General features: G+C 36.1%; 1 protein-coding gene across 7 annotated transcripts in view; it reads left to right on the forward strand.

Annotated features, from left to right (window-relative positions):
• The window catches only part of LOC127797387 (endoribonuclease Dicer homolog 2-like), a 91959-nt gene extending 80448 nt beyond the window's left edge, over positions 1–11511 (forward strand). For 6 of the 7 annotated variants that reach the window (XR_008022197.1, XR_008022198.1, XR_008022202.1 and 3 more), the window contains one exon: positions 11281–11329. Coding sequence is in view for 1 of the 7 variants with exons in the window: in XM_052330244.1 (XP_052186204.1) it covers positions 11281–11321 (41 nt within the window). In the remaining 6 variants the exon portion in view is untranslated. Of the gene's footprint in view, positions 1–11280 lie in introns of all 7 variants that reach the window. The other variant, XM_052330244.1, reaches the window with a different exon arrangement.
• The last annotated feature ends 1590 nt before the right edge of the window (positions 11512–13101 follow it).

Genomic DNA, 13101 nt, shown 5'->3' on the forward strand with positions numbered 1-13101 from the left:
GTTTGGATGCAGAACTCAGATTCTTTTGTTGACGGCTAAGCGGTAAGGCACTCATTTCTTCTATTACTTATAAAAACATCAAATGATGTTTGTGAGCATCATGGTTTTGTTCTTTCACCTCTAATCAGTTAAAGAGTAAATTGATCATACACCCCTAAATTAGTTATTTGTCTGGAACACTCCCCTGAACTTTAAAATTCGCTTAACTAACTGGTCCCTTATCATTCCAAAATTAACCACAACACCCTCTTAAATTTAGGGGGTGTCCTGGTTAAGTTTAGAAAATTGAGGGACTGATTAGGTGAATTTTATAATTTAGGGGGTCTTTGGGCCAAATGACCAAAGTTCAGCTGGTGTACGATCTCTTTAACTAGATTAGATGTGGAAGCACAAAACTATGACTCACGGACATCATTTGATGTTTTTATAGGTAATAGGTGAAAATAGTGCATACCTTCTGACCGTGAACAAAAAAATTTAAGTTCTGCATCTATGCACGACCTCAAGACTAAAGAAAGCTGTAAACTATAGTTGATGGATCAAATCTAATCACCAGATTGCAACTTTGAACATCTAAACCCTCTTCAAAAACTGAAATCACAATAATGATATTCACCTACAAATAATTTATTACAGATAAGCATTTTTATCTTCAATGGCATACAAAGCATATTATTCAAAAGAAATAAAACCTACCATACCCTGACGGAATTCTTCAACAATTTTGTTTTGCATACTTCTATTTTGTGATTGAAAACTAGAGTGATTTCCTGCAATATACTTGGTCTTCTAGCTCGTTCATTTTGGCAAGAATTCATTTCACAACATTTGAAGAACAATAGCTGTAACAACCCTTTGCACAAAAACTATGCAATGCAAATCCTTCAATTTCCTACATGAAATGACACGTAAGAAATCTCTTGGCATAACTTCTAAATAAATGATGGAACATAATTTCATCATCGTGTCTCCTATATCCATTGGCACCATATATTCTTGCCATTTATCATGAATTGAATCAAGTTTTTGCTTATTGCCATCAACTTGAAAATGATTTATTTTGATCACTTCATGAAAAATGTTATTATTTCAACCGCCAAGGTATGTACCTGATAGCCAGCTCAAGACAAGCTTGAATCTGACACTCAGAGAGAAGAAGCAGGGTAGATGGAGCTAGAGGACAAGGAGGGTGCCTTCTAGATTGAGAGGTAGAGGAAGCTGACTATCAAGAGAAGAGATAGAAGAGAGTGAACAAGAAGAATTCTCTGGAAGCAATTGAGTGATTGCATGGGTTGTAATAAGCAATTGATTGATGGCATAAATTGCAATAAGTTGTTGGAGTACATGTGTAGTACATGCAACTCTTGTAACAAATTGTCATGTCCCTAAGAGAATTAGAAGGGTAATATTGTGATAGAGATATAATAAAGGGGTAGTATTGTAATAGGCTTATATTAGTTTGTTAGAAGATATTTGGTTATTTGTTAGGAGCACATGGGTGCTGTTAGAAATTAGTTAAGGGGTTATCTATGCCTATAAAAAGGCCATTGTAGGAGGAGATGAATATGTTTGAATTAAATGAATGAAATATGATTCTTTCTCTACAATTTCTCTACAATCTCCCTCTCATTTTCTCTCTATTTCTCTCCCTCATTTCTCTCTACATTCTTCCCCATTTCTGTCCATTTCTTCCTCTCAAATATTATGTTCTTGATTCTATTCATCAGCTCCTTCCGATTGTCATTCCAATCCTAGGCTAAACCCTAGGTTCATGACAAATTGGTATCAGAGCTGTACCATCCTCGGCTGTGATTCTGTTTGAAGGTGACTGGGCCAGGCGATTCCGACGAAGCTTCTAGCGACTCCTAGAGTAGTTTAGGGTGATCGAAAATTGCAGTCGAAGTAGATTTGGAGTGTTGGATGGTGATTGGGTGAAGCGGACGATGATTAGTGTTGGTTCTCGGCTGAGATTTCGACGAAAACGGTTTATTCAATCACTGTAAATTGATCACGGGAAACGAATTCCAACAGTGTTGCTTGGCTTTTTGAGAGGTTTTTCTTATCCGATTCAGAGCTGACATTTCAGTGAGTAAGGAATTAGTCTGGAAGCGATTGTTGCATCTTGACAATCGCTGTTAGAACTTGGAGCGATTTTTGGAGTTGCAACCGTCCAGTGATTATCGGAAGGGATTTTCTGGAAGCAAGGCGATTCCAGGCAAGATAGTGCGACTCAAGAGGGTGACCTCAGAAGCAGAGTTGCGCAACAGGTTTTCGAAATCCACGGCGAGCAGCCCCAACGATTCCCCTGGTGAATTCTGATCGATTATTTGTTGTCATTTCTGTTCGGAATTTGAAGGTATTAGTAGAAGATCCACGAACGAACAGACAATCGAAGATCCATGGGACTTGAGCCCATCATCAATCAGTACAGAGGAGAATTCGCGATTGGTGGGGGAGTCCGCTGAAGGAGGTGACGTGGACATCCAGGTGGGTCGCGAACGGCCAGGAGGTTGCGACTAGGGAGTTCCAAGCTATCACGGTTGTGCAGCGAGTTTCGGGCGATCGTGGTTTGGTTGGTGATTGGGCAGAACTTGAGGAAGGAAGCGTTGATGCATCACTGGTTGGGTTATCATTGGCAAGAGGTTCGCGACTGGAGGTGACCGTAGGTAGAGAGAAACCGGAGGAAGGAGACGAGAGGCTAAACAAAATTTGCCGACTGATTGGGTGCAAAGCTTTTCATTAGAGAGCACAAGTCTGACCGAACGGTCTGAACCTAAGGAACAATCGCTGAACATCGACCAGTGCGATTCAGTCCAAAGAAATTTTCAACTGAGTTAATTGAGTAGAGTCTTTGCTGCTAACTCCTTTTGCTTGATTTAATTGAGTGCAGAATTGAAGGCGAGGTAGACCCAGCTCTTGTCGGGTTCCGTTTGAGGCGGATTAAATCTGGGCAACTTCTTGAAGCAGTGGGGGAGGGGACCCTCATTAGCCGTAAGCCGCAGATTCCGTGTGAGAAGTGGATGCTCGTTATTGTTGGTGCTTAAGGCTGTGAGCAGAGGGAAACAAGGGTTAATTCCGACTTTGAATTTTGGTTAGCTTGTTTGAAGAGGAGCGGTATATATAGAACCCCTATCCCTTGGTCTTCCAAGTGTCATGTTCGTGAGATGTCGGCTATGGGGTCTCAATTGCAGCCGAAGGATGCTGCATTTTCAATGGGATGTCCTGCTTGTGAAGCCTTGGGAAGCAGTGCACGTAGGAGACCATTGGAGCCTCAATTGCAGCAGATGAATGCCTCATTTTCAGCTGGAATGGAGCTTTAATGGCAGCCAAAGAATGTTGCATTTTCAGTGGACAGCAACAAGGATAAGCAGCAGTGTAGCCGGAAGAATCAAACATGGGGAGAAAAGTTTGAGAATAAGTCTAGCCGAAGGGACAAAGGAACAAACAGTGGGATTCATGAAGAGTGCGAGGAATTTGAGCGTATGTTCCGCGAGAAATTGCAAGAGTTTGCAATGATACTATCTAAGAAGTATCATTACAGTTTTCCCACCGAATACTTTGATGACTATCATGGAAGTTTCAACAAAGAGGAATTCCTTAAAATGAAGAACCCGAAGGAAGAAAAAAGTGAGGAAAAGGGATTGGAGGATGACACTCAATCAATTGACAGCCTCTCAAGCACTCTTACTAGTGCTGAGACTCCTAATGCCATTGATCTCCTGAAATAGCAAAATAAGGAGTCTAAAGAGAAAGAACAAAGAATTGCACCGGGCACCTTGCTTGGAACATCCCACATGTATGTCATTGGCACGGGCACACAAGACAAAGCAAAGTTAACATTGCAGCCTGAAGAGTTGGAGGATGGGGTTGTAGGATTGACAGTGCATTTGGAGCAATGGATGACGCAGAAGGATAAAGTTGAAACAAGATGAAAGGAAGAAGGGGAAGAACTTCTTTGTTGAAGGGACCGAGACCCTTGATGTTTTGCTCATTCATGTTTCCATTGGTGTGGTAGCAAGCCATAATACTGTTGTTGCTGAGGAGAAAGAAAAGAGAAGGCAAAAGAAAAGTGAAAAACAAGATAAGAAGAAGGAAAAGCGAAGAAGAAACCATTGGGTGAAGATGGGCATTGGATAAAGAAGCAACAGTTAGGTGGTAATAAGTTTCTCGAGGATAAGAAACATTTCAAGGGGGAGAAATTGTCATGTCCCTAAGAGAATTAGAAGGGTAATATTGTGATAGAGATATAATAAAGGGGTAGTATTGTAATAGGCTTATATTAGTTTGTTAGAAGATATTTGGTTGTTTGTTAGGAGCACATGGGTGTTGTTAGAAATTAATTAAAGGGCTACCTATGCCTATAAAGAGGCCATTGTAAGAGGAGATGAATATGTTTGAATTAAATGAATGAAATCTGATTCTCTCTCCACAATTTCTCTACAATCTCCCTCTCATTTTCTCTCTATTTCTCTCCCTCATCTCTCTCTACATTCTTCCCCATTTCTGTCCATTTCTTCCTCTCAAATATTATGTTCTTGATTCTATTCATCAGCTCCTTCCGATTGTCATTCCAATCCTAGGCTAAACCCTAGGTTCATGACAATTACTAGATTGCCCTAGTTAGATAGGGGGTGTAAAACCTGAATTGTAAGAAGAAGACGACAATCAGAATTCTCGTTTCTTTTCCCCCCTTCTCCTTCTCCTGAATTCTTCTACATTGTTCTCTACTCTTCTTCATTCTTCTTAAGTTCTACTTCCATTCTCCATTTCCTAAGAACCTGAGGTGGTTATCATTGCCAATCGGTGAGAAAGGAAAGCAGTCCACTTGTTAAGGCATGTTTATGGCCTGGTACTGAGCAATGTGGGTCTGACTACACTATTTCATACTGGCATGGTAGTAGTAACTTGGTTGCATATGCCTCATCTAGACTGGCATACTCAAATGGTGAGGAGGGAAAGCAAGCCACCTGTCAAACCATGCTTATGGCCCTATCCAAACCTGTTGGAAGCCTACTCTAGAAACTTAAAAGAGGAAAACCAAACTAGTGAAGAACTTAAAGAATTGCATCACAAACTATAAGAAGGAGAGCTCTTATCTGGCCTTTACCACTAGCACAAGGATTTGCTTTGTTACAGATGTAGAAAGGTACTTAGCTCTTCCTCTCCCCTATTGGACCTAATCCTTCGGGAATTTCATGGTTCACCTATTGGAGGTCATGTTGGGGAAAGAGCATAAACAAATGCAAAATGGACAAAAAGAAAAATGCTGATAGATCAAACAAGTGTAAATGGGATAAGCACTTTTTGTAAAACACAAAGGGAAGGTATGCAAATTGAAGAAGTCACTATATGGTTTTAAGCAGTCTCCTAGGGCATGGTTCTAACGGTTTAGTGACACTCTAATCATGCTTGGATACAAACAAGGGCAAATAAACCATTCTCTATTCATAAAACTTAAAGCAGATGGGAGGAGAATGATCCTCATTGTGTATGTGGATGACAGGATCATCACAGGGGATAACATCCTGGAAATTGAAAATCTCAAGGAGCAACTAAGGACTACATTTGAAGTAAAAGACTTGGGAGAACTAAGATATTTCCTTGGAATGGAACTAGCTAGGAGCAAAGAAGGAATTTTCATATCCCAAAGGAAGTACACGATAGATTTGTTGAAACTCAAGTGTAAACCTACCAATACTCCACTGGAACCCAATTGGAAAAATAAAGAAGACAACAACGGAGAATACCAAGTGGATAAGGGAAGATATCAGCGCCTAGTAGGTAAGCTAATCTATTTATCACTCACAAGTCCTGACATTGCATATGCAGTAAGCATAGTTTGTTAGTTCATGCGTTCACCTACAAGAAGACATTTTGAGGCAGCACACCACATCCTTAGAAAGGAACACTTGGGAAAGGACTTTTATTTAAGAAGAGGTAAGTCAGGGGAATTAGTGGATATGTAGGTACAGATCAGGCTAGTTCCATTGAGGATAGTAGATCTACATCAGGATGTTGCACTAAACTATGGGGTAATTTGGTTACATAGAGAAGCAAGAAGCAACTAGTAGTGGCTCGTAGTAGTGCAAAAGCAAAATATAGAGCTATTGCTCAAGGCATATGTGAGGTGATTTGGGTAGAAAAATTGATGAAGGACCTAAACATATTCGTATCCTCTCTAAAGAGGCTCTATAGTGATAGTAAGTTAGCAATAAGTATTGTGAATAATCCGATACAACATGATCGGATGAAACATGTAAGAATTGACCGACATTTTGTCAAGTAAGAGATTAATAGAGGAGATACAAGTCTTACTTATATTCCTATTGAGTTTCAAGAGGTAGATATTCTTACAAAGGCAATGCAGAAGCAAGGATTTGAATTCATTCGAGGCAAACTGGGAATGATGGATATCTATTCACCAACTTGAAGGGAAGTGTTAGAGAAGATAAAGGAAAAATGAGAAATAATTTCAAGCTATAACCAGGTAAGATTGGAAAAGTTTGAACCAAGAAGATAAAGGAAAGGAAGAATAAAGTTGTTCCAAAACTAGATAAAGAAGTCTTAGTTCAAATAAATTATAATCTGGAATATGTTGCTATCTAAATTGTTGTAATCTATTCCTGTATTTTAGGATAATTTTCAAGGGATTGTGTGTATATATAGTGCATCTCTTGGATCAATGAAAGTATGGAAATACATTCTTTTCATTAAAGTGTCCAACATTCCTCTTATTTTTCAGGAAGAATGTAGAAAAGAGAGAAATCTGGGAAGAAAGAGAGCAGAAGAGATCGAGAAAGAGAAAGAACAAAGCTAATAGGGAGAAACAGAGAGAGGTCGAGATAGAGAACATAATCAATTGAGAGGGAAAAGATTCTTGAATTGTATCACAATGAATCCCCATCCTCTGGCCTATTTATAGCCTTCTAGCTTCAGTTACACAACTAATTTTAGTGTACAACCAGCAATGTACAATTGAGTCTACAGCTAGGTACAATCATCAAACATAAGAAGATAAGACAATTATTGTCCTTCCATTCGGAGCGTAAATGTTTCATGTAGGGATTTGAGAGTTTTGTGTTGTATAGTTTTTATGGAAATGATTGTTACTGTTGTTGTTCTTCAAATGCTGTTGAGTTAATTTCTAACAAAATGAACGAGTTGGAAGGCCAAACATATTGCAGGAAATTACTTTGGTGTTCATTCATGAAACAGAAGTATGCAAAACAAAATTGTTTAAGAATTTTGTGAGAGCACGATAAGTTTTATTTCTTTTGAATAATATGTTTTGTATGCCACCAGATAAAAATACTTATTTGCAATGGGTTATTTGTAGGTGAACGTCATTATTGTGACTTTAGTTTTTGAAGTGGGTTTGGATGTTCAAAGTTACAATATGGTGATTAGATTTAATCCATCAGCTATAGATTTTTTTTGTTGACGATTAGGAGATATACACTCATTTCTTCTATTACCTATAAAAACATTAAATTACCTTTGTGAGCATCATGGCTTTGTTCTTTCACCTCTAATCAGTTAAAGAGTAAATTGATTATACACCCCTTGAATTGGTTATTTGTCCGGGACACTCCCGTAAACTTTAAAATTCGCCTAGCTAACTAGTCCCTAATCATTCCAAAATTAACCACAACACCCTTTTAAATTTAGGGGTGTCCTGGTTAAGTTTAGAAAATTGAGGGACTAATTAGGTGAATTTTATAATTTAGGGGGTCTTTCAGCTTAATGACCAAAGTTCAGCTAGTGTACAATCAACTTGCTCTTTAACTGATTAGATGTGGAAGCACAAAACCAAGACCCTCAGGAACATCATTTGATGTTTTTATAGGTAATAGAAGAAAATAGTGCATATCTTCTGACTATTAACAAAAAAATCCAAGTTCTGCATCTAAGCACGATCTCGAAACTAAACAAAGTTGCAAACTGTAATTGATAGATCAAATTTAATCACCAAATTGTAACTTTGAACATCCAAACCCTCTTCAAAAATTGAATTCACAATAATGATGTTCACCTACAAATAACCCATGGCAGATAAACATTTTTATCTCTGGTGGCATACAAGCATATTATTCGAAAGAAATAAAGCCTACCATGCCTTGACAGAATTCTTCAACAATTTTATTTTGCATACTTCTATTTTGTGACTGAAAACTAGAGTGATTTCCTGCAATATATTTAGTCTTCTAGCTCGCTTGTTTTGGCAAGAATTCACTAAACAGTATTTGAAGAACAATAGCTATAACAACCCTTTGCACAAAAACTATGCAATGCAAATCCTTCAATTCTCTGCATGAAACGACACATAAGAAATCTCTTGACATAACTTCTAAATAAATGATGGAACATAATTTCATCATCGTGTCTCCTATATCTGTTGGCACCATATATTCTTTCTCATTCCTGCCATTTATCATGCATTGAATCAAGTGTTTGCTTATTGCCATCAACTTGAAAAAGAAGTATTTGGATCACTTCGCAAAAAATGTTATTATTTCAACCGCCAAGGTATGTACCTGATAGCCAGCTCAAGCAACCAATCTTGAAGTCGACAGTCAAAGAGAAGAAGCAAAGTAAATGGAGCCAGGGCCGGGCCAACCCTTAAGCCATGTATGTCATGGCATTAAGCCCCCAAAATTACAAGGCCCCAAATTTTAAAAATTTGTAATATTTATGTATATATATTTTTTATTTTTTTAATAATTAATATTTTATTAAAAATTTAAATACAAAACATTATAATTTTTTTTTAAACTCCCTTCACCATTTTTCAATTTTTAATCATTGCTATGGTATTCCCAAATCCTAATATCCCGTAAAACCTACATATTTATAGAATGAAAAGTTGCTCATTATTGATGAATTTTATTTTTTTAATGCTATCAGTTTAATGTTTTGTTTTGTTTCTTTTTATAAGAAAATCATGAATGTATAGTTTTTTTACTTGCACTGACCTTTTTAGAGTTTCAAGAAAAATTAATTTTGTTTTTCTTTGTTTATTGTGTAAGTTGTTTGGCTTTTTTTTTTTCTTATCTCTGAGATATTATATTTTAATTGAAAATTTATTATTATTAAAAGATTATTATATTTTATAGTTGATTGAATTTTAATTTTTTTATTTAATAAAATAATAAAATATTTGTATAAAAAAGTGTATTATTTATTTTTTTTATAAAAAAGTTAATACTCGAAGGCCTCAACAAATCCTTTCGCCTAAGGTCTCCAACTCTGTTGGGCCGGTTCTGGATGGAGCTAGAGGACAAGGAGGGTGCCTTCTATACTGAGAGGTGGAGGAAACTGACTATCAAGAGAAGAGAGTGAACAAGAAGAATTCTCTGGAAGCAATTGAGTGATTGCATGGGTTGTAATAAGCAACTGATTGATGGCATAAATTGTAATAAGTTGTTGGAGTGCATGTGCAGTACATGCAGCTCTTGTAGCAAATTACTGGATTGCCTGGGTTAGAGAGGGGGTATGAAACCTGAATTGTAGGAAGAAGACGACAATGAGAATTCTCGTTTCTTTTCTCTTCTTTCTCCTTCTCCTGAATTCTTCTATATTGTTCTCTACTCTTCTTCATTCTTCTCAAGTTCTGCTTCCATTCTCCATTTCCTAAGAACCTGAGGTGGTTATCACTGCCAATCAGCGAGAAAGGAGAGCAGGCCACTTATCAAGCCATGCTTATGGCCTGGTAGTAAGCTATGTGGGTCTGACTACTCTATTTCATACAAGCCCGGTAGTACTAACTTGGTTGTACATGCCTCGTCTGGACTGGAAAGCTCAAATGGTGAGGAGGGAAAGCGGGCCACCTGTCAAACCATGCTTATGTCCCTATCCAGACCTGTTGCAGGCCTACTCTAGAAACTTAAAAGAGGAAAACCAAACTAGTGAAGAACTTAAAGAATTGCATCGCAAACTGCAAGAAGGAGAGCTCTCATCTGGCCCTTACCAATAGCACAAGGATTTACTTTGTTACAGATGCAAAGAGGTACTTGGCTCAAACTCTCCATTAATGGACCTAATCTTTCAGGAATTTCATGATTCACCTATTACAGGTCATGTTGGGGAAAGAGCATAAACAAATGCAAGATGGACAAAAGACAAACGATGATAGCTCAAGCAAGTGTAAATGGGATAAGGATTTTTAGTAGAACGAGTACCTCAAGAGGCTGAACAAGACTGGATACTGAAACAACCATTTAAGTTTCAAAATTAACATTTACTTCGCACTCAAGTTTTCAACTTCTGATGGATTTCCAAGTCAAATGTTACTTTTGAAGTATCATCATCCATGCAGTTTTTTGACCAAAGTTTTCCTTTTAGTTTTAGAGGTTTGTCCATGGAAAATTTTTCTTAAGCTTCTGGCAATCACTCTACCGGAACGCTTGGAATTAATGGCTCATATTGATTGGCATTAGGGTGACAGCTGTATAATTTAAACCCAATCGGTTTTTGGTGGTAGAAGCTGAATTCTTTCTTTTCTTTTTTTTTTTTTTTGGGGGGGGGGGGGGGGGGAGGGGTGGCGCTCAAAATATAAATGATGATGCTTTCTTTGTTCTTAAAACTGAGCTTGTACCTTGATAGACTAGGAACTAACGTGTTTTCTTTCATTGAAAGTCAGTATCTCTTGACCCTTGCTTTGGAAATTTTTCCTTAAGTTTATAGTGTTAGCATTTTATTCACTTAATTTCCTTAAGGGTGAAGTCACATGATGTTGGAGTCGCAAAAATAATGATTTTTGTGTTTTCTTTGTTGGGTTGGAGGGCGCCCGGGGGGGGGGTGGGGTGTTCAAATTCAGTGTCTTTTTTCTTGTTTTTCATTTCAGATTAACCAATCCTGTGTTAAATATTTTTGTGTGTTTATTCTGCAACTATGCTTTCCATTGATAAGCATAATACACAGACTTGCCTCTGTTAATTTGTGGGAGGGTAGACAGTCCCATAGAAGATGTTTGAATGACTGTTGCATGATACACACTCGTAATGTTGTTTAGTGATCTCTATAACCCTCTTCACAATTATCCCTTTTTAAGTTAATTTTTGTTATGAACATTGATTATTAGTATACGATGAGTTTGCACTCATCGTGCTTGGAGATATTATAGAATCTCTTGGAGGGGCCATTCTTGTTGATTCAGAAGTCAACGCACATGTTCTCTTCAAGAGCAGCATGGGCCTCTTCTGGCCCTTTGAAACATTGACAGTGAATCCAATTAGAGAGCTGATTGAGTTACATGTCAAAATATGATGGCAATTACTGTAGAGGTTGAAGCAAATGATGTGGAACACAAGCATTACGAGTAATGCGTTGGATATGAAGATGGCCCAAAAAGTGGCTTCCAAAGCTGTCCTCAAGTCCCTGAAGAAAAGCTTATCTGTGTTGGCATATTTCTTAGTAAGAGCTCTCGTATATAAATCTGTGTTGGCATCAAATAAGTCTGTCTGTAGCTACATTGTTCAGTTTTCAATAATTGTATATAAAAATTAAACATATTTTGGTTAAGGTGTATAATCGTGGGTGGTCTCTTACGTCAAATTACATTGACAATATTATATCAACATTTATCTCCATCGATATCAAACTGCAATCAGTGTAGATTGTATTCTAACATGTAGAAAGATTGTCCATTCATTTTGGTACATGATGGACAATTGTGTTCATGAGTTGTACACTAAATGTTAAGTCTTAACTCATTTTTTTATAAAAACAAGGAATAATTACATAAATATAACTAAGGTTTGATCTAGTGTTCATTTTTTATTGAATTTCGTATTAATCTTACCCAAATATACATAATCCATGTTTAAATTGACACTATTTAAAAACTATATCTTTATGGAAGAAAAATTATCTAAAATAGTCAATATAGTCTTATGGTAGATAAAAGTGTTCGGAAAATTATGAGTCAAAAAATATATTTATATGGTTTTAAATATCTCAAATTATTCTTTATAATTCACTTTTTAATATTTAAAACCTTTTAAAGTACATTTCTTGGACTTACAATTTTATTAATATTTTTATTTACACCTACAAAGTGTATTGGTTATTTTTGCAAAAAAAATTACCCAGTAATTGTAAACCTTAGGTAGATTTATGTTAGATTAAAAAAAATCAAGTATATTTTTATCAATTTATCATAAACTTGTCTTCATATATGCCCAAAGTGATAACTTGATTTTTATGAGATTATAGGTTCAAATTTAAAAAAAGAAAAAAGGTGCTCAAGATCCTAGCATAGATAAAATAATTGTTGGGTTGTATTGCAAGAACCACAATGATGTGGCCAACTAGCATAGGTGTTTTCTTTTCTTTCTTTTTTTTCTATAAAATTTGAAAGAAGAAAAGGAGAAGGAAAGCAAAAATAATGATAAAATGGTTATTTATATCTAATGCGATTATCATTATTTTCAGGATGAGAGGGATGGTTGTTGCAATTAAGACAACCTTAAGAATAATTATTATATTTTATCTAATATTATTATGTATTATATATTATTTATTATACAAATAGAAAGAGTATATAAAAAATAGATGAATTATGATCCCATTTTTATCAGGACATTTCTAATCCACCTCCTTATTACATTCCCTATTATATTATAAATAATTCATTCTCTATTTTTAACATACTTAAAAAATTATGTGTGCTTTAACTACACTCGTTATTTTTCTTTCTATTTCACTTCTTATTTTATTTATTTATCTTAATAAACTTCAATTTTATTTATTTTATTTTATTTATAATTTTTACACATACACGAATTAATAATTAAATACATAAATTAATAACCAAATACACAAAAATAATTAGATACATGCATAAACAAAATAATTACATATGCACATACACAAAATCAACAATTAAATATAAAAATTAATAACCAAATATATAATAAATAAAAAAATATTAAAATCCCACAAACCCACTTTTTGAAAATTTGGTCTCCATTGAAAATTTCAATCCAAAATTCAAAAGAAACCCACAAAGCAATCATCGACCATGAAGAAACCCACGTCACCGTTGGTTGTTGTTGCGGCTGCTAGTTCTACTCATCCTCACTATCGTCTCTATTAGTTGTT

This window comes from Diospyros lotus, chromosome 3 (assembly GCF_014633365.1).
Source record: "Diospyros lotus cultivar Yz01 chromosome 3, ASM1463336v1, whole genome shotgun sequence".
Classification (NCBI taxonomy): Eukaryota; Viridiplantae; Streptophyta; class Magnoliopsida; order Ericales; family Ebenaceae; genus Diospyros; species Diospyros lotus.